The sequence below is a fragment of the Chroicocephalus ridibundus genome, chromosome 7, assembly GCF_963924245.1.
Source record: "Chroicocephalus ridibundus chromosome 7, bChrRid1.1, whole genome shotgun sequence".
Taxonomy (NCBI): Eukaryota; Metazoa; Chordata; class Aves; order Charadriiformes; family Laridae; genus Chroicocephalus; species Chroicocephalus ridibundus.
In genome coordinates this window covers 22,962,244-22,987,850 of record NC_086290.1, presented here as the reverse complement: position 1 = coordinate 22,987,850, position 25,607 = coordinate 22,962,244, and the positions used below count along the sequence as shown (strand labels likewise).

General features: G+C 42.6%; 1 protein-coding gene across 6 annotated transcripts in view; it reads right to left on the bottom strand.

Moving 5' to 3' along the window:
- Positions 1-22,915, bottom strand: part of DIP2A (disco interacting protein 2 homolog A) — a 130,677-nt gene extending 107,762 nt beyond the window's left edge. For all 6 annotated transcript variants that reach the window (XR_010072097.1, XR_010072099.1, XR_010072098.1 and 3 more), the window contains exon 1: positions 22,685-22,915. Coding sequence is in view for 3 of the 6 variants with exons in the window: in XM_063342379.1 (XP_063198449.1) it covers positions 22,685-22,781 (97 nt within the window). In the remaining 3 variants the exon portion in view is untranslated. The remainder of the gene's footprint in view (positions 1-22,684) is intronic.
- Positions 22,916-25,607: the final 2,692 nt, after the last annotated feature.

Below are 25,607 nucleotides of genomic sequence, written 5' to 3'. Positions count from 1 at the left end.
GGGAGAATTAGTTGTTGGGTTTGGGGGGTTTTTTTGGTTTTTTTTTTTTTTTTTTTTTTTTTTGTAACTGAATGATCTGAACTGGCTCACAGAAAGATCTTTAGAGTCTCATACGTAGAGGAAATACCGAACAGCAAGGGACTACGCTGTCCTCAGCCAATGGTAAAATACCTAAGTTCTTGAACTTCATAGCAAACAGTTATGTTTCCCTCAAGCTCTTCCATTAATACCAGCTCTCCACCACAACTCCTTAACAGTGATCACTATTAAGTGATTACTAATCACTTAATCACTTTGAATCTCTATTAAAATAAAGAGATTGCAAGCAATTCCATTAAAACAGTACTCATCCATGAACTTTCTAAAGTTCACGTATTTGATGCCAAACAGTGAAGCCTAGTACAATCTCCTCTTGAATTCCAGCTCTGAGAGTAAGAGAAAACCACCATACACAATGCTACCCAGTAGTAACATAAAAGTCTGACTGCTCCAAATGCAGATAAACATTAAAGTTACAAAGACAAACAAGGGAATTCAAAAATATCAGACTTAAGCTTGTCCATTCAATCCAATGTAGTCCCTCGAACGCAAGCACTGGGAAAATCTACCCCATTCATTTTTCAACAAGACCTCTGACTCATCCAGTGCACTGAAGAAAGAAACATTGTTCAATAAACAGAATACTTAATAGGTTTCTGTTTTGTTTTTTAATTCTTTTGCCTAGATAGGAAAGGCTTCAGAATGCAAGAGCACGTGAACAGGAAGGTCATGGTTGGGGGTACAGACAGGACGTACTTGTGAAGGAGCAATTAGGCCGGCACTACATGTTCAAACTTTTTCATCCTAAACCAGAAAATTTTTATTTGTTTATACTCAAAATGGTGTCCTTCAGACATGTTATGTAAAGCCACCTGATCCTAAATTCAGATTTAGTCTGAGAGTGGGCTTATTTCAAAAGTCTCACCAAGACCCCCAAGCAGCACCTCTCATTGGTGTTGAGAAGCTGATGAAGCAGCAACAACTTGTTAAATGCTTGGGACTGGATGCAGTACAGAAAGCAGGACCACAGAAGAATTTAAAAAAAAAAAAAAAAGAGATGTCATTGCTTGCACAGAAGTTGATATCTTCGAAGATAACACCTGGATCTGGTTTCGCCTTGTATGACCTGTAGATATCTGCAGAACAAAACTGTCTATTGGTAAGCTGGTTTTTACTCAGTCTCTTACACTTAAAAGTTAGGGGACTGAAACAAATATTTCCACGTGGAAAACTCATTAACAGTGAAATTGTTGTAGTTCAAAGCAATAGATTTTTGACATTTGCCTCCAAAAGCCTTGGCAAACCTAAGGCACCACTGACATTACCCTTCCAAATGCTGTGCTACAGAAGCATTTTCCAGCTTATTACAAGGTTACATTTAACAATAGCACATTAAACTACTTAATGTGTGACCCACTTTAGCATATCTGTAAGTTTCTGAACAAAGATAAAAACATCAGAGGATCATGTTGAAGGGTTGTTTGCTTTTTCCCCTCAAAGTTAAAGCAAATGGGCTTACAGGCAATGTAAGAGCTCATGGATGGAGATCACGGAAGATGTGGGAATGAACAGCAGCACAAGGGAGAGGGCAACATAACGTAGATGACATCCACTCCATTTCGTGTCGCAATACTTGATTCATCTAAGCTTACTCGACATGCTATTTGAACTCCATTTCCAGCACAGAAGTCCACTTGTTTAAGAACAAAGTATTTTATATATATATATATATATATATCTGTTCTACAGAAGTGCTTATTGAACGGATTTTGGCTTTTTTATTTCTTCAGTAACCAATGAAGGCTGAATACTGCATTTTCAGGAAAATGCTACAAAGCTATGCCATCAAGATTTACATTTTCTTGTCACCAGAAAGGACTGAAGGAAATGACATAATACAAATGACAGAAATTGACTGTTCTGCCTGAAAGTTATGAATCTGAAGTTATTTTCCCCCAATATAACAGCCACTACATAATACAGAGTTATGATTCGACACCACCTCTTATGATGGTGACTATTTCACTTACCACCAAGACTTTTAAGATTTTTGAGCTAACAAATTAAATGCACTAGCATTTTTAAACTGACACCCCAAATCATGTTTAAATTGTTTGAATAATTGGTTTAAACTTTCATGAGACAAAGCTGCTCCTGTTCACAACAGACAAATGCTTCAGGGCTCTACTTTATTTTAGACTGGAATAAAGAAGTCCCTACATTGCGAATACAAAAATACAGATAATCTTAGAGCTAAGGATTTCCAATAGCTTTAATTAGTCCCTTCACTTTGATGATGAGAAGACACTTTAATGGCCTTACTGCATTTTATAAACAGCTGTGGAATTTTAAATGAATTAAATTCCTGTTAATCTAATATGTAGAAGCTGCTGATACGACCTCTACAAATGCTAAGTTTCACTTGCCTTGCCTGTTCATCTAACTTGATTAGGTTTCTCAAGTTCCCCAGTCTTCTCTCTCCAGTCTTGATTAATATGAGGGGAAAATAACATCCACCAGAGCTACTACTTATCTACCATGACTTTTATTAATTCATTAAAGCATTTTCCTTTTTACTCATGGAAATGTTAGACCCTCCAGGGGTCTGGTAAGAGAGTTCTAAAATACTATATCACCATCAATTTCCCTATTATCTATTAGTTTGACAGATTTAAATGAATCTGGAAAGTAGCCCAACACAATTTTCTCATAGAGAAGTTAGTCAGTATTTAGATTTTCTATTCCTGAAAAATCTGTGTAGTGCAATCTTTATACTGCTAAATACATACATTTGCACAGGACCTCTCTTTTGGAAATATGACTCCTTTCCCAAGAAAATTGTCTTGGTATACCATTATCAACAGTTCCATTTTTCAGCTGAAATTCTGCAACTTTAAACTTTCCAATATCCCCAATCTGCAAAGCTCTTCTGATTTTTGCATATGTTTTCATCCTGTATGAAAACAGGTGAATCACAATAATCCTACATTCTCTATAGTTTTGTGGCTAAATCCTCCCGTGCTTCAGGAATTAGATGCTCCCTTTTTAGTTTCTCTCAGGAACAAAGACATTGTTTTGTAAACTTTTTCAGTGTATATGACTTCACCCATAAACCATGGGTTTAAAACACTCAAAAACTGACACAAGTGGATAATAATTTCAAAGCATCATGTATTTCTATTAGATGCTCAAGTGTTCTTCCAACAGCTGAACTCATTTACTCATGAACTTAGCCTGCAATTTTAGTTTCCAAATTATGAAAGATATTTAAAGAGTTTAAAATGCTAAAGCTTTTACAGTCGTTAAGGTATCCTCCCCCAATTCCTAGAAAGCAGCATTACTTTAACCTTCCTCCCATAAGAAAAAAGACTGAAATCAAGAAATTCTGATTATTCATGTCGGACATCAGCAACATCCCTGAAAAACTCTACAATTCATTGCAGCTAGGAAAGGGGGGGGAAGTGATTTCATAATCACTATTCTGCATGCAGATTTTCCTTAAGGTCCTGTTGTTACTATCTTTGTTGTAAGAAAGAATAAAATTCACTACAAAAGCTAGCAGTGAAGTCCCTTCCTGCAGGAGCTGGAAATCAGTAACGATATTAACATGGCATCATGGTCCAGTAAAATCTACCTGAAACACCAAAAAAAGGTTAAAGACATCAACATGACATTCTTCTGCTAAGTGACAGATTTTACTTCTATTTTCAGCCCTCATTTTCAACAGCTCTCAGTCATTAAAGGACCCACTGCTTAAAACCTCCTCTAATAACTTCCTACGTATTCAAGACTCTCCAAGAAGCGTCACATGAACCTAGTTGCTATTACTGAAACTTGTTGGGTCAAATCCCATGACTGGAGTGCTGCTGTTAACAGCTACAGGCTGTTCATAAGGGACAGATGAGAAAGAAGAAGTGTTGCCCTCTACATCAAGAAATGGACAGAGTGTGAGCAGCTGTCCAAAAAATAGCCACAAGCAGGTTGAACGCCTGTGGGTAAGAATTAGACACTGAGGCAACAAAGGAGCTTTGTGGTTGGTGTCTACTACTGGCTGCCTGCTTAAGGGGAGCGTATTGACAAAGCCTTTTTACCCCAGCTACAGGAGGCATCGGGCTCGCAGGCTCTCATCCTGCTGGGGGACTTCAACCACCCCGACATCTGCTGGAAAAGTAGCACAGTGAGCTGTAAGCAATCCGGGAGAGACCTGGAGTGCATTGAAGATAATTTCTTAAGCCAGGTAATAGACAGCCCTACCAGAAGGGATGCGATACTGGACCTGATGGTCACCAATGCAAGTGAGCTAATTGGTGACATGAAGATCAGAGGCAGACTGTGCGGCAGTGATCATGCTCTGCTGGAGTTCGCAGTCCTGAGACATATGGGTCAGGGGAAGAGTAAAGTCAGGACTCTGAATTTAAGGAAAGCAAACTTCCAGCTCTTCAAGGAGTTAGTCAACAGGATCCGCTGTGAAACTGCCCTCGGGGACAAGGGAGCAGAACAGAGCTGGCAGATATTTAGGAAGGCTTTCCACATAGAGCAAGAGCTCTTGATCCCCAGGTGTAAGAAATAAGGAAAGGAAGGCAAGAGACCAGCATGGCTGAGTTGAGAGCTGCTGGTCAACCTAAAGGGCAAGACAGACATGCACAGGCAGTGGAAGCAGGGACAGGTATCCTGGGAAGAGTACAGGGACTCTGCCTGATCAGGCTTGTGACCACCTGAGGAACCTGAGCACACATAAGTCTATGGGACCTGATAAGATGCACCCAGAGTCCTGAGGGAATTGGCTGATGTAGTTGCCAAGCCACTCTCCATGATCTTTGAAAAGTCATGGCAGTCAGGTGAAGTCCCTGGCAACTGGAAAAAGGGAAACATTGCACCCATTTTTAAAAAGGGTAGAAAGGAGGACCCCAGGAACTACTGACCTATCAGCTTCACCTCTGTGCCTGGGAAGGTCATGGAACAGATCCTCCTAGAAGCTATGCTAAGGTACATGGAGGACAGGGAGGTGATTTGAGACAGCCAGCACGGTTTCACCAGGGGCAAGTCCTGCCTGACCAACCTAGTGTCCTTCTATGATGGAGTGACTACATCAGTGGACAAGGGAAAAGCTATGGATATCATCTGTCTAGACTTCCCCCCCAACACCCTTCTCTCAAACCTAGAGATACGGATTTGATGGATAGACTGTGCGGTGGATGATCAACTGGCTGGATGGTCACATCCAGAGGGTAGTAGTCAATGGCTCAATGCCCAGATGGAGATCAGTAACAAATGGTGTCCCTCAGGGGTCCATACTGGGACCAGTACTGTTTAATATCTTCATCAGTGACACAGACATTGAGATCAAGTGCACCCTCAGCAAGTTTGCAGATGACACCAAGCTGAGTGGTGCAGCTGACATGCCTGAGGGATGGGATGCCATCCAGAGGGACTTGGACAAGCTTGAGAAGTGGGCCCATTTGAACCTCATAAGGTTCAACAAGGCCAAGCGCAGGGTCCTGCGCTTGGGTTGGGGCAAGCCCTGGTATCAATACAGGCTGGGGGATGAAGGGATTGAGAGCAGCCCTGCAGAGGAGGCCTTGGGGGTACTGATGCATGAAAAAATGGACATGAGCCATCACTGTGGGCTTGCAGCACAGAAGGCCAACCACATCCTGGGCTTCATCAAAAGAAACACAGCCAGCAGGACAAGGGACACGATTCTGCTCCTCCACTCTGCTTTTTTGAGATCCCACCTGGAGTACTGCATCCGGCTCTGGAATCCTTAGCACAGGAAAGACACAGACCCGTTGGAGCAGGTCTAGAGGGGGGCCACACCTCTCCTATAAGGAAAGGCTCTGAGAGAGTTGTGGTTGTTCAGCCTGGAGAAGAGAAGGCTCCCGGGAGATGACATTGTGTCCTTCCAGTACTTAAAGGGGGCTTATAAGAAAGATGGGGACAAACTTTTTAGTAGGGTCTGTTGTGACAGGACATGGGGTAATGGATTTAAATTAAAGAGGGTAGATTTAGACTAGACAGAAGGAAAAAAAAAAGTTTACAATGAAGGTGGTGAAACACTGTAACAGGTTGGCCAGAGGGGTAGTAGATGCCGGGAAACATTCAAGGTAGGCTGGATGGGGCTCTGAGCAACCTGATCTAGTTGAATATGTCCCTTTTCATTGCAGGGGTGTTGGACTAGATCACCTTTCAGGGTCCCTTCCAACCCAAAGCATTCTGTAATTCTATTCTACCATTCAAGTCAAGAAATAACTGGAATAATACTGTCTCCCGGTTGTCTTAAAAAAACCACTTCAATCTCTTCAAACATTTTCTCATACCAACAGAAATATTTTTTTAAATGCTCATGCCAGTTAAGTGTAGACTGCACAAACTAGGAGTTCAATAAACAATTTAAAAATACTTGGACTCACTTGGTATCAAATAAATCACTTATATAGAAAAGCAAGTCCAAAACATGAAGATGAGTCAAAGGAGAAACACCAATTCCTATAATGTTGGTAATTCAGATTCAAGTTTATCATCTGAAGGTAGATGTCAACATGATCAGTTTTGGGGGTTTCCACACCCCCAGTCACAATGTAGAAGTGTTGTCCTTACAGAAATATCTCTATTTAAAATAACCTGAACCACATTTTGCTGAAGATATTTCTACCAATTATGCACAATAACATTATTTTCCAGTGAACAGTTATATTGTCCTCCTAGCACAAAACTAGGCAATGATCAGCATCAGTTAACAATTTTACTGCAGTCATTCTAACAAATATGATATCCAGTGACAATGACTGCAAAATAAGTTCTCAAGTTTTGAAGTTCAGAATTTCCCTTATAAAAGGGCATTGAAAGCTTCTGTCATGTGATGAACACAATTTTGATAACATCAGTACTGCATGAGTCAACAATCTACCCAACAATACCCTTCAGCCACCACAGGGAATTATCTCATACCGATTCATAATCTCTCTTTATTTTGCATTGTCAAAACATTGCTTGTTTTAACACAGCAAGGCTACGTCTTGTTATGATTTAGCCACTGTCACTTTTATTTCACCACAATCACTAGTTATGGGTTCAGTGAAAAATAGCCAGTAATGAAAAAAACATTGGGGGACAGCAAGGAAAGAACAAATGGCTCACCGAATACCGGTCAGGTATGTCTCTTAAGGAAAGTGTCTGTCAGAAGTTACAAGACTGCTGTTAATTCCCCCCCTTATCCAGAAGGACTTATCCTGCTATCGCACTTTTCACTGTAGCACATAACCATATTGCAAACATGACAGAGAAAAGGCTATGGAGCTTCATGCATTAAATCATACTAGAAGAGATACAACCTACCTCATTTACAATCTTTGATCTTTATTATTATAAAAATATCCACATGCATTTAACATAAAATAGCATTAAACATATGCATGAATGCCCAGGATTCAGTTTATTGGGCTTCTCAAACTTCACCAACACAGCAAACATGATTGAAGCACTACAGAGTACAGCTCAAAGTTAAGTATGAAGTACGTACTGGTTCACATCACTACTTACAAAATAACCACTAAAGAAAGGTAAAGCCACCAAAACAACTCATGGGTTATCATTAGTGCTGACGACTTTGGACAGAGCTGGATAAAACCAAGAACAGGCTCTTTCCAGTGTCAACAAAAATCTACCTGTTTGTAGCACAGCAGTGAGCAAAATGGCCTAACCACAAAAGGAAACAACCCAAATAAATAGCAAAAGCAACCCTGATGCAAGAACTTCCCAAGTGGAAGATGCAATGAAGTGCAGTAGGGCACAGAAGACAGAGTGATCACAGGAACAAGTTGTCAGATATTAGCTATGCACAAGTTTTGCGTATTTAAAATTATCTGTAAATTATTTTTTCTCCTCTGGATGCTTCCCTGAAAAAAATGGTCCTGCCAGGGAAGAAGGATCGGCAGCATAGCAATTGTATAAGCACCTACTCAGCCACTGAATTTGTCAGATCTTATTTATATAGCTTCCATTTAAAAAGTACAAAACTTCGTTTATTTCTTACTACTATCTACGATTTACTGGTTTTCAGTAGGCTTTCTGCTCTTCTTTCTCTGTTGTCTCAAACCAGCCTGTAAGCTACCTTCATCATCACAACTATCCTACCATGACTTTGCAACACATACTTATCTCAAAGACCCATACGACTTGCTGGGGTAAAAGTGATGTAAGTCAGGATTTACACACAGCCTTTACTTAAAATTTTTATTTAAAATTTTTATTTAAAGTATTAACAGTAGTGTAAGATTAGAATATCGAGCCATAGCTACAAGCAAAGACAAAATATGAGGGACCCCTATGAACAGAAGTTAACAGTTTAAGATGGACAGAAACTCTCAGGAGCTGGGAATTGTGCTGATGCTTCTGCTACAACGCTGTCAGATTGTGGTTGATTATTCCATTTTCCAAGTAAGAATTCATAGAGCAAGTCCGTAAGTAATTTTTTTTGCCACCTATGCTGGAAAAGGAGAACAAGCGAAGCTCCCCCTATATCATTCAGGACCTGGTAAGATCTGTGGCCTGTTAGCTAAGTGTGTCTCAGAGGGACATTATTGACAAGGTTAGAAATTATTCCATGTGGTTCTGGTTCCCTTTGTCTTCCTGCTGGAAAACTGCAAGGTTTCTCTAGTTTAGAGTGTTTTGTGTCACATGCTTCTATTACTAACAATAAAGTAAAAAAAAATAAATTCACTTTCACAGAAAAAGGAAAGGGCATTAACCACATTGCTACCTTTTGTAGATCTTCATTTTATGGTCTCTGGAGCAGCCCCTGCCTCCTGCAGACAGCTCTATTACAAGTATTTCCAGCACCCAAAGTTTTATTTCAATTAGCAGAATTTAAACATTCTGAAGGACATCTGAAAAACACCTTTTGTTAGGAAGGGAAGATTCTGATTTGCTAATGGTCAGCCTCAGGCAGTGACAAATTTATAAACTGATGTTCGATGGAAATAAAAATAAACCAAATCAGAACACTGTCAATATCTGCTAAACCCCAAATTTGAAGAAAACCATGACTGCACTCATTTAGGCAATAGCTGCTGATGCAGCTAATGCTGGCATCAGAAGTTTTAAAAGTCTAGAAATATATGTATAATTTATTCTAACCACTAAGTCCATCAGAAGAGCATTTCCTGTTTAACAATATCCATTTCCTTAACACATTCCTTCATCTGTCACAAAATAACATCAGTCAATTATTAAAGCAATGCTTTTAACAGACCGGTTTACTGCATTATTCAAGAAAAGTAACCCAAAACCTCACAAACAAGGCGGGTGTAGCTAGAAAGGGAGCACAGGGACAAAGGCAAACACTGCCTCCACTTCTGCACTATTGCTCAAACTGACATGTCCAGCTATGGTTTCAAATTTGACCACTACAAAATACATTATTTCTCAGTTTACCAAACTGCTCAAGGACAACAAACTCACAACCAGCAAAAATCTGACACACAGACCCACAACAGCCAAACTAATCTTTACCTCACTGCTGTCTTCTGGGTAAATTGTAAGTGTAGCCCAAAAGTGAACTGAGACTATGTGGAATCAAACCGGAGAAACTTCAGAGTGAGAGTTCTTGACATGCAAGCTCATTGAGCATCAACACGCTTGCACTAGACAAAAGGAGGAAAAAAAAAAAAAAAAGACCTCTAGCTCCTGCTTAAGGAGTGACTCTAGGTTCATCAGCTTGACTGCTAAGAAGTTTCAAGGCCATGAATTCTACTACGCACATGTGTAACCCAAGGGCAGTAGAAACAAAGCAAAGAGAAGAATGCGCAGTTCCAAGAACAGCCACTGTGACTTCCAAAACATGTATCACAACTTCCAACTAGCTGGTTTATATAGTTTAAGTTTCTTAGTGATTGTTACTTAGTAAATGAAAACTTAAGAAAAAAAATACAAGAAGATTACGAAACCTAAGTACTTACTTGCTTCAAGTACTGTTTCTGGAAAAAATAAAAGAAGGAAAAAAATCTTTACTGAGCTCCTATCTCTGGAAACAATGAATACTATTCGCAAATTGAAGTAATTCTCACCAAATACAAATTATACACAAACATTTGTAATGAGAAACTTAAATATTTTTGTTAAACAACATGTAATTGTAAACAAACATTTTTCCCCAGTGATCCCAAAGTGTCTTCTCCTAACCCTCCTTCCCAATGTGCTTCAATGACACGATGTGTCTGACATGCTTTCTTTGCAACAACAAATTCCTGCATCTTCTTAACATTTCTTATTCCTTATAATGTAAGGTGGAGATCTCATATTGTGAGACTTTTACAGAATTCAAGCTTCATACCAGGAAGCAAAATGATCCTGAAGACAACAAAACACAGTGGCTTACTTTTTCCTTCTTCCTACTTTATTACAGCACGCAGATTGTTTCTGCCAAAAAGAAGTCGGATCAAAGACCAAAGGTAAAAACCCTACCATCATCGTGGGACACAGCACGACACAGTCAGCTGGAAATCTTCTTTGCTTTGTTACCTTGGGATTATAATAACAAAGCTCCAGGTTGGCAGAGATCGCCCCAGCTCAGGGGACAGTAACCAGCAGGAGACGCATGCAGCACAGCATTGCTCATGTGTAACGTGCACCGTTACAGACATGGGATGGACCCACCAGCACATCCAGGGCAGGGAGGTCTGCTGGAGGGTAATGTGTCAGCCTGAACTTGCAAGATAACCGAGAACCTAAGGCTTGATGAAGGGGCAAACTCACTGCTGCTCCACCTGCCACTCCCCCAGGTTACACATTCCCACTGTGGACTTCGCAGAGTGCCTCGTGCTTACCAGCATCTGCGAGCTGAACCTGCTCTGCACAAAAGCTTACTCATCCATAACCTTTATACCATTCACAGGACTTCTCTTTTCAGCCTCACAGTTGTACTGCCATCCTCCATAGTACATATCGTTGGCCTTGTCCTATGCAACAGGAAAAAACAGAACCGAAACCCCCAGCCTTCCTCGCCTCCAAAAAAGCTGCAGTTCCTAGACTGCTCTGCTGAAACCTCTTTGTAGCAGGACAGGTTTTCAGTTCTCCATATGCAAAGAGCTTTTTCAAACCCTATCAGATAAAATATTGAGTGGCTTGTTATTTTCCTTGTATCTGATTAATTGCACATCTGTGGAACACTAATGTATTGACCTTGCACCATGATTTATGGGATTTTTTATATTTCAAGTTCTAGAAGGATAAAACACTGCTGTAACCAGCAAAGACAATGTTTCATTCCAGGCTGGATCCAGAACAGCTCTGAAGGAACAGCAGTACAGATACAGGGAGATGCTGAAAAAATTAATTTTGGGTATGGATTCATGTTGCAGCTAAGCTGAAGTACTGGCACCCTCCTCCATCCTTCTCCCTCAACCCAGTTGAGCTCTGAGCCCATCTGGCTATAACACTAAGCCAATTCAACTCATTAAATTGCTTTTAAAAAAAAATAAATATATATATTCACTTTCTCTCATGTTAACTTGCTACCGCTGTACCACAGCATCAGACAGGCACCAGAGGTAGCTCAAGATAAAAGCCTGGGTACAGAATTCCCCTTTTGGGCAACAGCTGTTTCTTTAGTTCAGCTACCTGGTGAAACAGCACCCTACCCAGAGCCCAGGGATGGACAGAAGCCCCTTACAGTTCCCTTCACAGCAGCAGCCAGAAAGCAGAGAAGCCAGGCAAGCACAAGATCCCCATTGTGAAAAATGAGACTCTCTTGTGCGCAAGATGGGAAATGGAAAGAATGAACTTCCGCATCAGCAGAAGGCTGCCCCGAAAGTTCAGAAAACCACTACACAAAGGATAATAGAGCAGAAAGGGAATTCGCAAAATCCCAGTATTACTTTCTTTTCCAGTGGGAAGGAAGGAGCTAGCTGAACTGATACTGCCCATATATACAAATGCACGTGCATACCCTTCAAACTTCATCATCAGTTTGTTAAATGTAATCAGCAGTTTTGGCATTAGAGTCGAATATTGTTTTTAGGATAAACAAGGACATGCTACCCTCATAACTTTCTTCGGAAGTAGCTGTTTACTTTGAAAGGCACTTCAGAAAAAAAAAAAAAAGAGATAACCAAAAATGAAAAAAACTAAGAAAACTGGGAAAAATTAAAAACTGAAAAATTTGAGCCATCATGAATTAAAACAAAAAGCCAGAATAAAAGATTATCTGCATCTATCTTCCTAATATTACATCAGCTATTAGTATATTTTCAGTGTTCATAAATAGCAAATACTAGAAGAGACAGAATTTTGTCAGACCTTTCGTGCTGGCATCCAGAAGGAACACTGAACAAGCAGTTCCTGCTAGTGAAGGGATGATGCCCAACTATGTTGACCAGCTTACTGACAAGACACATGCTTCAACACAGGAAAACAAACAAACAAAAAATCCTAACAGGTTTAAAAGAAAGCAGGTTATTAAAAAGGAGGAATTAATAAAATGCACTTGTTGAGAGGGAAGCCAAACAATGCTGCATTTTTCAACAAGCCTTCAGGGGAGAACCGATCTTTGCGTCCTGTTGAGCATTGCTGGGAAAACAACAGTGAGAAAGAACAAAGGTTGGAATAATCATAGAATCAAAAAATTGCCTAGGTTGGAAGGGACCTTTCAGATAATCTAGTCCAACCATCACTAAACTATAGCTCTAAGCACTTTGTCTACCCATCCTTTAAATGCCTCCAGGGATGGTGCATCAACCACTTCCCTGGGCAGCCTGTTCCAATGCTTAATAACCCTGTCAGTGTAAACATTCTTCCTAATATCCAGTCTAAACCTCCCCTGGCACAACTTGAGGCCGTTTCCTCTTGTCCTATGGCCTGTTCCTTGGGAGAAGTGACCAACCCCCACCTCACTACACCCTCCTTTCATGCAGTTGTAGAGAGCAAGAAGGTCTCCCCTCAGCCTCCTTTTCTCCGGGCTGAACACCCCCAGCTCCCTCAGCCGCTCCTCACAGGACTTGTGCTCCAGACCCAGAATAAAACAGTAAGTAGAGGGTAGAAGGACACGATGATGATTTGGAGGCTTTGATGATTCAGCCACACATTTCAGAGATGTTCCCCGAATTCTGCATTGCAGAACTGCTTTCTTCAGCCTTAGCACAGGAAAACCATACACTTACATCTTGCTGCAGATCTTCAAATTTGAGTCTGCAATCATCACTTCAAGAAAGCTCAGGAGAATTCAACAAGTTTACACTTCCTTGAGAGCTACAAATCTTCTGCCAAGAAACTGCCAAATACTTTGATAATTCTTCCAAGGTAAATACACAAGTTCTTTACAACCAAATGATTGTCATGTAATCAGAGTGACTGGAATATTTTGCCTCTGTATTAACATATAGATATTGTAAAAAGATATTTCTTCCAGTAACAGAACTGGGTGATACATTTGCAACTCAGCGGTATGAAACCTCATCAAGCTGGCATCTTGAATCTTTGTGTCATACTGTTCTTCGGTCCAAAAAACGTCCATAGCCCTTCATCCATGAAAACACATTTCAGAAGAATAGTTTATTCCTTTAAAAAAATAATAATAATAAAAGAAACCCAACAGCTTCCTACATAAACTATTCTAGCTAGCAAATGAAAAAAAAAAATAAAAAAATCACTCTATGTTCTCAAGACTGGCAGAGCTTGATTTAGGTTTAAGGGGGATGATAGGGAGGTAGAACACAGGACAATGTTCAACATTAACTTTTATAAAGGTCTATTTACTTCATAAATATGTGCACTTTTACTTTTTAAGGGAAGATTACTTTTGCATGAGAACAACTGAAGAAAATGTATTTCCTCTAACCGTCTTAAAGTACAGGTTGCCATCATACTCCTGTTCCTCATCAGGATTTAACCTTCCTTGCCAAAGCAACAGACAAAAGAATAACAAGGTTTAAAGACCAGCCCTCTGCCACAGAACGGCTGAATCTGGAAAGGGCTACCTCAAGTTTAACCTAGTTCAACACCCTGCTCCCACAGGGTCAGCGAGAGCAGGTTGCTGAGGATCACATCTAAAGAAATCCTTAAAGAAATTTCTGACAAACATTCCTTATGTCCTAGCTAGATAAAACCCAGCATTTTACAGTTATCGTTACTGTTGCCATTCAGACCAGCAAGGAATTAAGGTATCTCCCAGAAACATAGTGAGCTGCCACTTAAGTCTTCAACCCCAATCTCTGACAACTAGAGTGTACCATTCAACACAGAATTGCTTCTGATGGAGAGTATTTTACATTCTTCTACTCAAACACAGGGAAGAGAATAATTTAAACACTGATTAGCTACAGCAGAAACCCAGAAGACAAAAAAAAAAAAAACGAAGAAAAAAACCCCCAGCCACCTAACTGGTCGAGTCTGAAATTCTGCTTTGATTGAGAAGTTGATGACCTAGCATATCCAGTTCTCCTGGTTGTGTATTTTCTGTTTCCTCAAAGCAATAAAGATTAACAACACAGTGGATTTAGTCCTTTTTCTGGAAGCCCTTAAGTGCATCCCCATCACTCTTAAATTGGAAACCACAGACGTCAAAATAAGACTTCAGGTCCTTATGTCTTCTGCCATTTCTCACTACTCACAGGACTGCTGTCATCAGAAGCAGCTACAGATAAAAGGTGTAAGGATGCTCTCAGCTAAAATAAGACACCTTGCTCATCCTCCCATTTTCCAGAAGGTAGGCAAAAAAAAAGGCAGAAAAACGCTAGGAATCAGAGTGAAAAGGAAGGTGCATTACAGATTAAAACCATAGTCAATCATATTATTCCACTACCACAACTGAACTTTCCAGCATGGTCGCCGTTAATCTTTAAGGCCAACCCGAAAAGGAGCCCCTAAAACAGCTTCTCATTACTTTCCAAAATAGAGGGGAGAAGAAAAAATAAGTTCTACTCTAATCATCCAGCACATCAGACAGAGTAAGAAAAAGAAAATGGGTGAATTTGTTTTTCCTCTCACAATGTAGAAGGGTGCATGGGACTTTGAACTCTTCACACCATCTACATTAACTGACATCTCTCTTAAATCCCTAGGTTATTAACTAATTCTACAGAGGACATAGCAAGATTTGGCTAATAAACTCAACTATAGTGCATTTCCACACGAGAATGAGAAGTGACAGTCTTCCTCCTTTTTGAGGAACAGGCTTTTCATTTGAAAAAAAATTATAGCGGTGTGAGTGTAAAACAAAAAAAAAGGCAATAGTACAAATGTGTAAAATTGTTTTTCATTGTAGTAATCCAAGTTATGAGAGTCTCAGTTGTCACTGTTACAATTATACTAATGTGAAGGATTAACTCTGAAACACTGGGAATGGTCCTAATTATGACATCTAACTCAGTTTAGAAAAATACCTCACACACATTCTAGATAGGACAGCTTAACCTCAACAGCCACTGTCAGCAACAGACCCAACCAGTACAACCTTTACAATATCATGTGGCTGATGCACAGAATGCACGCAAAAATGTATAGGAAAAACAGCTGCTGTCACCTGAGTGTCAGTAGCCTGGCTCAACTCAAGTACACCTACTTAGCCCAGTAGCAATGCCTCTCTCCTCCACGTCTCCTTTCTTTTCATGGTCTACCAGCAAACCAGTTCACAGCTAGGGCAAGATTCAGTGCTTGAACAGCTTTCAAAGTGTGCTGGGGCCGAAAGGAGCACAATGGATGGAAGCATCCCACATACCACGTATCTACCTACCAGCCACCTAACTGGACTGTCTTTATCTCAACAGACATGTAGCCTTCAAATGAACTTCAGTCCTACCCCAAAGTAGAGTAAGAAGATTCTGACCCACTTTCGTAAAGAAAATGACATCCTTGACCATACCAAGTAAGGATGATATTTCCATTTTACAAGTTAATAGCAATGGTACCATTAAAGCTGTCATAACCAGTTAAGAAAAAAAAATAATAAGTCTTTATTCCAATCACCACCTTATTAGACAAGTTAATGTGCGTTTTCTATCATAATCAGAAAGTTTTACTTGGAAAAAAAGGGAGCTTTAAAACCGATCGAGTTTTCAGCGGCTACTGTCATAAAATTTAGTCACAACCAGAACACAGCTTCAGAAAGCTAAAGTCATATGGCCCCCGTTCTTTAATGACCTGGACTAGCCGAGCTGTCAAAGCAATGGGACAAGACAGAACAAGGACAACCACTTCACAGCCAGCCTGTCAATGGCTGCAGATGACTTTGCATCCCCTGATGCCAACAGTGAAACAGAAATGCTCGGACAGCTGCTCCATCCAGCAGTAACACCTTTTGCCCCTGAAGCCCCAGAGCTTCACCAGCTTTTCACAGCAGGCAAGAAATCTGCTAGGACATAAACACAAAGAAGGTTCTGGAGCAAAGGCCTATCACCACGAAGGAGGCATCAGCTTTAATCTCCTAGAAGACATCCTTGAAGATGGCCGTAACTAGAATTCCATATACACATTCACTGTGTTTATTTTAAATAGCAGCAAATTAAATCCTCCATCTGTGACAGGCTACGAAAGGCCCCGCCCTTCTCCTTAAATAACTGAATATCTTCCTAATAATAATCCCATAATACATGCATTAAAGAACATAAACCTAAAATGACACGAGTTGAGAATTTGCTTAGAGACCCACCAATGAAACACTGGACTATCACAAGGTCAAGCCATTCTAACTAGATTCTCTGAATATTTCAGGAAGGTAACGTTAGCTATATCATTCCGTGGTTTTGCAATCAAAATCTGTCAACGCAAAACCAGTGTAACTACAGGCACATTTTGATAAAAGGATTCAAATATGCTTGTACCCATATAAGGCACATTTGAGTTGCCTACCAGCTGTTGGCCTATATACAATATAGCATTAAAGCAGCAAGTGCTCCTAATGACAAGAATACCTGACTTCCTGACAGGGCTGGCAGAAAGAGCTAGCCTTGTTCCATCAACTGATAGTCACGAACAATGAGCCCTCAAAGTCCTTCTTCAGATACCTGACACGACCAGAATTAAAGGATCCCTTGTGTATGGTAACCATAAAGCATGCAACGGCAACCACTCATTGCCACAAGACTGTTTTATAACAAATAAATAACGAGAAACTTGCTTCCCTTCAAACATTGCGTGACTACTTCAGTCACAAACCAGACTTAAGGATACAAACTAGCCCGAAGGATGTCAGTCAGCCACTTTCCCGAGACCTGTGCCGGCTGTAACGTGAGAACAAGCTTTGTAGACTTACTCAGTCCCCATGGGCATTTGGCAAGCCCCATGTACTATCACACAATTAACAGTTTCTGTTGGAGAGGCCCCAAAATTAAGCAACAAAGATGCTGCAGGTCAAGTTTCACAGACTACCATCCACTCACCAAGCATCTATCTCCCCTGTTTCAACAGTTCCTCTCACTGACAGCCTCAGATTATATTTATATCCAAGTATTGAAATGATCGCAGAAGTGGTAAACAACTGCAATTTGCAGACATACTTTTTGAAGACTTCCATAACTTCCTACCACTTTAAGATCAGAAAAAACTTAACACACCAATATCATGCTTTATCATAAGGATAATGGGTTAAAGTAGCTATGTGTCTCTCTCGTCCTCACCTGATTTCACATACAGTATTTAATACCACATCAATACTGCTACTGTATCAAAAGCAATTAAGTTAAACTTCTTTTCAGCTCTGACCACTACCTTTAGTTTTTATAATAAAGGTGTTCTGTACAAAACAAGTATTCTATTATCAATTTATTTTTAAAAACACAACCAGACTGTTACTATAGGCTAATACTGGCTAGCAGTTATTACAAAAAGTATTTCCTGGAGTACTTCTGGACTATTTGCAGTAGCCAATAACTTCAGACACTAAATACCTTTAATTTTTCCAGGAAACCCTTCTTAGCCGACACCTTCCTCCACTCAGCTGTATGCATTACACTACTTGCAGTACCTCCCCCCCACCCCCCAAAAAAAAAACAAACCCAAAAATAAACAGACAAAGCTTCTTTGTCACACATGCCAATTCTTCTTTTCTTAAATGGGAATTAAATAAACGGGATAAAAATTATGTGAGAGTGAGCTTTCTGTCCAGGCAAACACAAACATCTAACTGGGAACCAGAGAAGCCTGCACATGGAACACTCCATCTAAACCGCCATGCTTTCCAATAAAACTTAACCAGGCTCAGAAGGAACTTTGGAGCAGTGTGTTAAGAGATGGAAAACACAACATCCCAAGTAACAGCAAAATCAAGTTATAATTAAGATGGTAAACTACATAACAATACATTTCTATCTCAGGACTAATTCTGTAGGCTGTTTGATAGAAGCCATCAAGAAGAGCATTTCCCACCTGGCAATCAGTGAGGTAACAGAATAAATTTGAACTAGAAAAAAAGATAAAATCTTCGGCCTCTTTACAATAGATAATCTCTGTTACGAGTTTAAGTTCAGTTCCAAAATAAAGCTAACCTACAAATTCCTAGGAAACAGAAGAAAAAACAAATCCATATATTTAACACTTAAAGCTGATAAGACATTCAGACAAAAAAAAAAAAAGCATTGTAACATTCACACAGTGGTTAAACAGCAACCTGAAAGTCTGTAATTCCATATTTTTCTTTACGCAGCTTTTATGTAACATTCACTGAATGCAAATCATAGGTTACGCATCCAAACAGCCCAGTCTCACCAGAACTACATAGCAACAAGCACAAAAAAATTGCAAGAGAAGAAACAAGCGTAGCTATACGTTCTCAAAAGACCCCAAACTGCTAGCTGATGGGACAACCATCATGAACAACTCCAGAAGACAAAGCCACACAAACTAACACCAGTGAGATGGTCCTCACTGCTACATGGACATATAATATGGTTTTATCTTTGACTACTTCTACTCCTCCATATGTTGTCTTTGGATTAGAAAGTAACAGGTGAGGCATCTTCCTGCAGAGATGACCTTGAAGAAGCAAAAAAAATGACTCAATCCTACATCCCCTAGGCTTAGGAGAGTAGAAGTGAAGCCGCTCAAATGCTGGAAGTGCTCTTCAGAAAGAGGTCTTTAAACATAAAGATTTATTTCTACCAGAGGAAGGGTTTCATGACCTCTCACGCTTTTCTCTCTTACCCAAAACATGCATCTTGTTGCATAAGCCAGCAAATTATAGTTATGTGCCATGGAAAAAACTGTAGCAGAAAAACTGTGAAAGCTCTGAAAAGGATAAAAACTAGAAGCCTTTTGCACGAGAACAGTCAAAAGTTGTCTCAAGGCATGGCTTTCAAATAAAATGTGGTTTTCTTGAATGCACAAATTATACAAGTAATATTTGTATCTAAAGGAGACCTGGTCTTCAAAATTGTCACACCTTAATGAAAAGCGGTGTACAAGTGTATTTAGATACATAAAAATACATGGAATTATATATGATACACCATCATAAAACAGGTACAGGCTTTAAAAAAAGCACACTGAAGTTTCTCCTACAAAATCTCCACTGTGGACTGGATTTTTTATTTTTTTTGAAAGGGGGTTTATAACCTTAGTTCTCCTTCAGAGAACAGAAGAAAAAAGACATTTTATAGTGCTAATAAAAACTAAAGTATTGGACTTTCACAGCATCATTTTCATGCTCTCACAGAAGAGCCTGTCAGACTGATCAGGGAACTCCGTGTCTTTGCATTACATCAGAAAGTTGCAGCATCTTAAGGTATTAAGGTAAGAAAGCTTAGTCTACAGATCAATGAGCTACAATTCAGCCTAGCTGACAATCACTGTCTTGAAATTGTCCTTATCTCCCCAAATGGTTGTGTCAGATCTCTTAGTTTTCACTAAAAGATTCGTTAATTTTTTTCAGCAAGAAAGAAATTACAGTGTTGCTCTAACAAGTTATAACAATAGTTAAATTACAGTGTTGATATAGCACAGCAGCATTGTTCTAGGGTTTCTTTTTACCCCCAACTATTCTTTTTCCTAGTACATGAAGAATACAAACAATTGTCAATCAAGAGATTAGGATTTTGTAAAAATGGAAGGATCCATAACAGTGCACATGACCAGATTTATAGCAAGAGTTGGAGTTCCCTCCCCATCCAAAACTCTTCTAAGCCGAACACTTTATTTGGGATTTTGAGCTGTCTTTGGAAAGTAGCAATGTACTCTGACTGTCTTCACTTTTCTCTACATCTAAATGCAACATTTTTCCCAACCTACACTATGACAACCTGGGGCAAAACCAAAGTTTTTAATCACCTTCCTGATTTATTTATAGGTGAAAAAAACGTAATCAAAGAGAACATATGTTACTCCTGCCCCAGCATAGCATACATGACATTTCATTTAACAAAGTACGCATACAAAGTAGAAAGGAACTTGCTTTCAAGTTTCTTCTTCTCTTTTCCTCCCTTCACACTTCCTCTCAGATTATGATAACATCCTTCCAAGTGTGAATTTCTCTAATTTACAGTGTATTCAGCATTAAGAAATGCCCCGTAAAATCTCCCCACAGTCTGCCTCTTTGCACACACATGCCTTCGTTAAGGCAGAGGTCAGCTACAACATCCATACACCAAAGTGCAGAAGAGCACTGTACGTCCAGTAAAAAGGCACTGAAAACCTGAGGAAGCTGTTGTCAGCATCTGCTCAAATAAAAAGAGGCAATTTCAACAGGTATCAATTTACTCCCACTTTACATAAGACTAAAATGCAAATATCTAATCCTAGATCACTATTCCTTCCTCTCTGAGTGAGCAAGTTCTGAATATTAACGACAGAGGGGTCCACTAAAAGCAGCATATACAAATATGAAGCGACTGCAGAACACAAGCACATAACATATTACCAGATGTTGAAGAATTGCCTGCAAATGCTTTCAAGTCATTCAGGCAAGGCAGAAAAGGAATCACATATAAGACCGTAAACTAAGTCTTCAGAGTGGTCAAGAAGTTTGAGCTAACATTATCACTTTATCCAATGACTTAATCCAGCAATACAAATTTCAACATTAGATGCGCTGCACTAAGTTTGCTATCACTTCAGGCGTTTCACAGATTTAACATACTGCAGACCCATAATATAAAAAAAAATTCCAGTAGTTAAACAAACACAAAGTCAGGACCTACACAAAAGAGAAGCCAACCCCAGGATACCCTGGCTGATCTGCAACTACCAGCAGGCAGACGTGCAAATGCCGCTGTACCAAGTGTGGCCGCAGTGTGAGAGCATGCGGGTACCAGCTGCACACTACCACAGCTCACAAGTCACAGAAACTCCTCTTGTACAACCAACAGTATGTGTCAGGTACTGCTTCCTATTGCTCTAGCAGACATGCAGTGACAGGTTAATCTTGGACAACAAAGTTAGTAATCCTATACTTTTTCCCTGCCTCTGCAGTAAAGGTTCCACACTGGAGGTGAGGACAGCTGATCTGTGAATCATTTCCTAAACCACAATATATGTCAGCCGGCATATGAAGATGAAATAACCCCAGTTTTGCCCACCTGAACACATTGATCTGAAAACTGCAACATCTGATAAGTAGGTTGAATGCTCCTATCCCAGGATCATGGCACTAACAGCTTTTTAGCCCTTCTGTTCCAAGCTGCAGCTTGACAACATAGCTAGGGAACATGCAATGACTCCCAGAAAAATGCTGCCTCAGTCCCCTCTGCCTGTCGCATGCTCTCCCACACCAAGTGTCTACTACACCTGCCTGTCTGCAGGGTGGGCTATGCCAGGGAACCAATATGCAAAAAAACCCACCAAACCAACCCAATCCTACCACAAAAACAAGTATAATTCCTACAGGGACCACAAACGCACTGTTATCACCAAACACAAGCCTGGAGGCGGAAGGAAAGGAACCGTACCTTTTGGGGCTGCAAACCAATAGATGGGCTTAAATACATTGTCAAAGTGAACCTTAGCCTGGCACCGCATCTTCGCTGCCTCTGAACAAGGGCTCCTTAACTGGAGAAGCAGAGGGAATGTCACCATATTCCTCTCCGGAAACTTGATATACAGGAAAGCATAAAAACGTTGGGAATTCTGGAGGGATCCACGGCGAAAGGTTTAAGATTAAAGCTGTAATTAGGAATCGATATTAAAAAAGAAAAAAGATATTTTCAGAGTATCCGGCTGCACGCTAACTGACCATTTAGGTGCCACCTCAGATTGAGCAAAAAAACATTTCATGGCCCGTCTCAAAATGCCTCTAAAGGGGCCTCTACCACCGCTTCCACCCAGGCACCGGGGGCCGAGGACGCGGGGCAGCTGGAACCGCCTCCCCCCGCGGCGCTTCATCAGCCGCCGGGTGAACCGCACCGCTGCCTGCGACAGGGGTCCCAGGGAGAAGGCGCAGGACTTCGCAGCTCCGGGACCAGCTCCCTGCTAAACGCCTCTGACCCCCAGCCCGCCTTCCCTCCGAGGGACGACGGCGGAAGAGGAGCCGCGGGCCCCGCCGCTGCGCCAGAGCCTCGGGGGGGGAGGCGGGGCTGGAGGCTCCCCCTGCCCCCCAGGCCCCTCAGCAGGACTAGGCCCCCGCCTTGCCCCGGGCGGACAACGGAAGCGACCCGCAAGCCTCCTGTCGCGGCGCACGGCCGGGCCGCCGTCTCCCCGTCCCCGGCCCCCTGGCCCCAGCCGCCCTCACCCTCCGACAGCTCCAGCTCCAGCTCCGCCAGGCTCTCGCGCACCTCGGGCGGCAGCAGCACCGCCTCCAGGGAGCAGCCTCCGCGCTCCGCCGCCATGGTGCGGGCGAGGAGCGAACGGGCCCCGCCAGAGCCGCCGCCCAGCGCTGCCGCAGGTGGGGCCGGGGACGAGCGGAAGGCGGCGGCCGTCCCGGGACGAGGAGGGGGGGAGGAGGCACCGCACCGGCCCTACCGCCCCGCGCAGCCGCTGCCGCAGCCAGAGACGTGTGCCCGGGGCGGGGCGGGGCGGGGCGGGGCGCTCCCAGGCCGCCTCGCGCGAGCCGCCCCGAGGAGGGGCGCGCACGGGCCCCCTGGCGGCAGGAAGCGGCTGCCAGCGGCTTCATGCGCGCGAGGCGCCGCTCCGCGCTGAGGGGAGCGTCCCGACCCACCAGCCAGGCCCGGCCGGGAGGCGGCGGAGCGCGGTGGGGCTGGTGTGCCTCCGCAGTTAGCCCCAGGCCCTCGACAGGGGCTGCCCTAGGAGCGTGCGCCCTCCGGTAGCGAGGGCAGAGAGCCCTCGGCATGCGGAAGGCCCCGGTACCCCGGTGTGTCCCACTGCTTCGGGAAGGCCTCATCACGACGTGCCCTCTCCCTCATCCAGCTGCTGTCCTTCCCCTTCCCTTCCCTTCCCTGCCTGCTGGTGCTGTGTCCCCTTCTGAAAATACCAAAACTCTACTTCCTCTCCTTTCCCTCCCTGCTGCTGCTTCTCAGCAGAAAATAGGAAACATGATGGGCCCCAGGGCCCATCCTCCTCACAGCGTTTCCCAGGAAGGGGCATGGAGATTTTCAAGGAGCAGAATTACACTGTGAGTACCTAGAAATGCAAGGGACTGGATGTAAAGTGGTGCTTGGGCCTGCATAAAGTAAAAAAAAAAAAAAGCCAAACCAAACCACCTTTGAAGGGCGCTAGAAACCAGCAGGAAATGTTTGGTTTGGACCCTGTATTGATGCAGTGGCTTTTCCTGGTTTAGCCACAGGTTCCAGGGTGTATGTGTGGCAGGACACCAAGGCGTGATCTTCCTCTGGCATTCCTGCAGCCCCAGGAAGACTTGTGCAAAGGAGGCCTATAGAGGATGGAAGCAAGGACAGGTAGCTTTGAAGGAATACAGAAAAACTGTCTGAGAAGCCAGGGATCAGGTTAGGCAAGCTAAAGCCCAGATAGAATTAAATCGGGCCAGGGACATCAAGGGCAATAAGAAAACCTTGTAAGTATGTCAGTGATAAAAACCTGGTCATGTAGGATATGGAGAAGGCAGTCTTCACCAGCAAGGACTCTAGCACACCGTCCAATCGTCAAAAGCAAAGGTAGGGACTGAGAGTGAAGAACCGCCCACTGTAGGTGAAAATCAAGTACGAGGCTATCTAAGGAATCTGAAGGTACACGAGTCCATGGGACCTGATGAAATCCATCCACAGGTCCTGAGGGAACTGGCGGTTGGAGTTGCTTTCCCTTATATTTGAAAAGTTGTGGCAGACTGGTGACGTTCCCTCTGACTGGAAAGGGGGAAACATAAGCCCCATTTTCGAAAAGGGAAAAAAGGAAGACCCAGGGAACTACAGGCCAGTCAGTCTCACCTCTGTGCCCTGCAAGATCACGGAGCAGATCCTCCTGGAATCTCTGCTAAGGCACATGGAACATGAGGTGGTGATTGGTGACAGCCAACATGGCTTCACCAAGGGCAAGTCATGCCTAACAAATTTGTTAGCCTTCTATGACGGGTTTACAGCGTTGGTGGATAAGGGAAGAGCAACTCATGTCATCTACCTGGACTTGTGCAAAGCATTTGACACTGTCCTGGTCTCTAAATTGGAGAGAAATGGATTTGATGGAAGGACTACTCAGTGGATAAGGAACTGGTTGGATAGTCACACCAAAAGAGTTGCTGTCAATGGCTCAATGTCCAAGTGGAAACCAGTGATGAGTGGCATTCCTCAGGGGTTGGTACTGTGACTGGTGATGTTCAACATCTTTGTTGGCGACATGGACAGTGGGATCAAGTGCACCCTCAGCAAGTTTGCCGATGACACCAAGCTGTGTGGCATGGTCGACACGCTGGAGGGAAGGGATGCCATCCAGAGGGACCTGGACAGGCTGTAGAGGTGGGCCCGTGCCAACCTCATGAAGTTCAACCAGGCCACATGCAAAGTCCTGCACATGGGTCATGGCAATCCCAAGCACAAATACAGGTTGGGCAGAGAATGGATTGACAGCAGCTCTGAGAAGGACTTGGGGGTGCTGGTGGACGAGAAGCTCAACATGAGCTGGCAACATGTGCTTGCAGCCCAGAAAGCCAACCACATCCTGGGCTGCATCAAAAGAAGCATGGCCAGCAGGTTGAGGGAGGTGATTCTCCCCCTCTACTCTGCTCTGGTGAGACCCCACCGGGAGTACTGTGTCCAGGTCTGGAGTCCTCAACACAAGAGGGACGTGGACCTGTTGGAGCAAGTCCAGAGGAGGTCCACAAGGGGCGGTTGTTCAGCCTGGAGAAGAGAAGGCTCCAGGGAGACCTTATAGCAGCCTTCTCGTATCTGAAGGGGGCCTACAAGAAAGCTGAGACTTTTTACAAGGGTATGTACTGATAGGATGAGGGGTAATGGCTTCAGACTGGAAGAGGGTAGATTTAGATTAGACATTGGGAAGACATTTTTTACTGTGAGGGTGGTGAGGCACTGGAACAGGTTGCCCAGGGAAGCTGTGGCTGCCCCATCCCTGGAGGTGTTCAAGGCCGGGCTGGATGGGGCTTTGAGCAGCCTGGTCTAGTGGGAGGTGTCCCTGCCCAGGGCAGGGGGTTGGAACTAGGTGATCTTTAAGGTCCTTTTCAACCTAACCCGTTCTATAATTCTAATTCCATGACCTTGCCTGGGGTCCTGACCACAAGGACTGCTCCA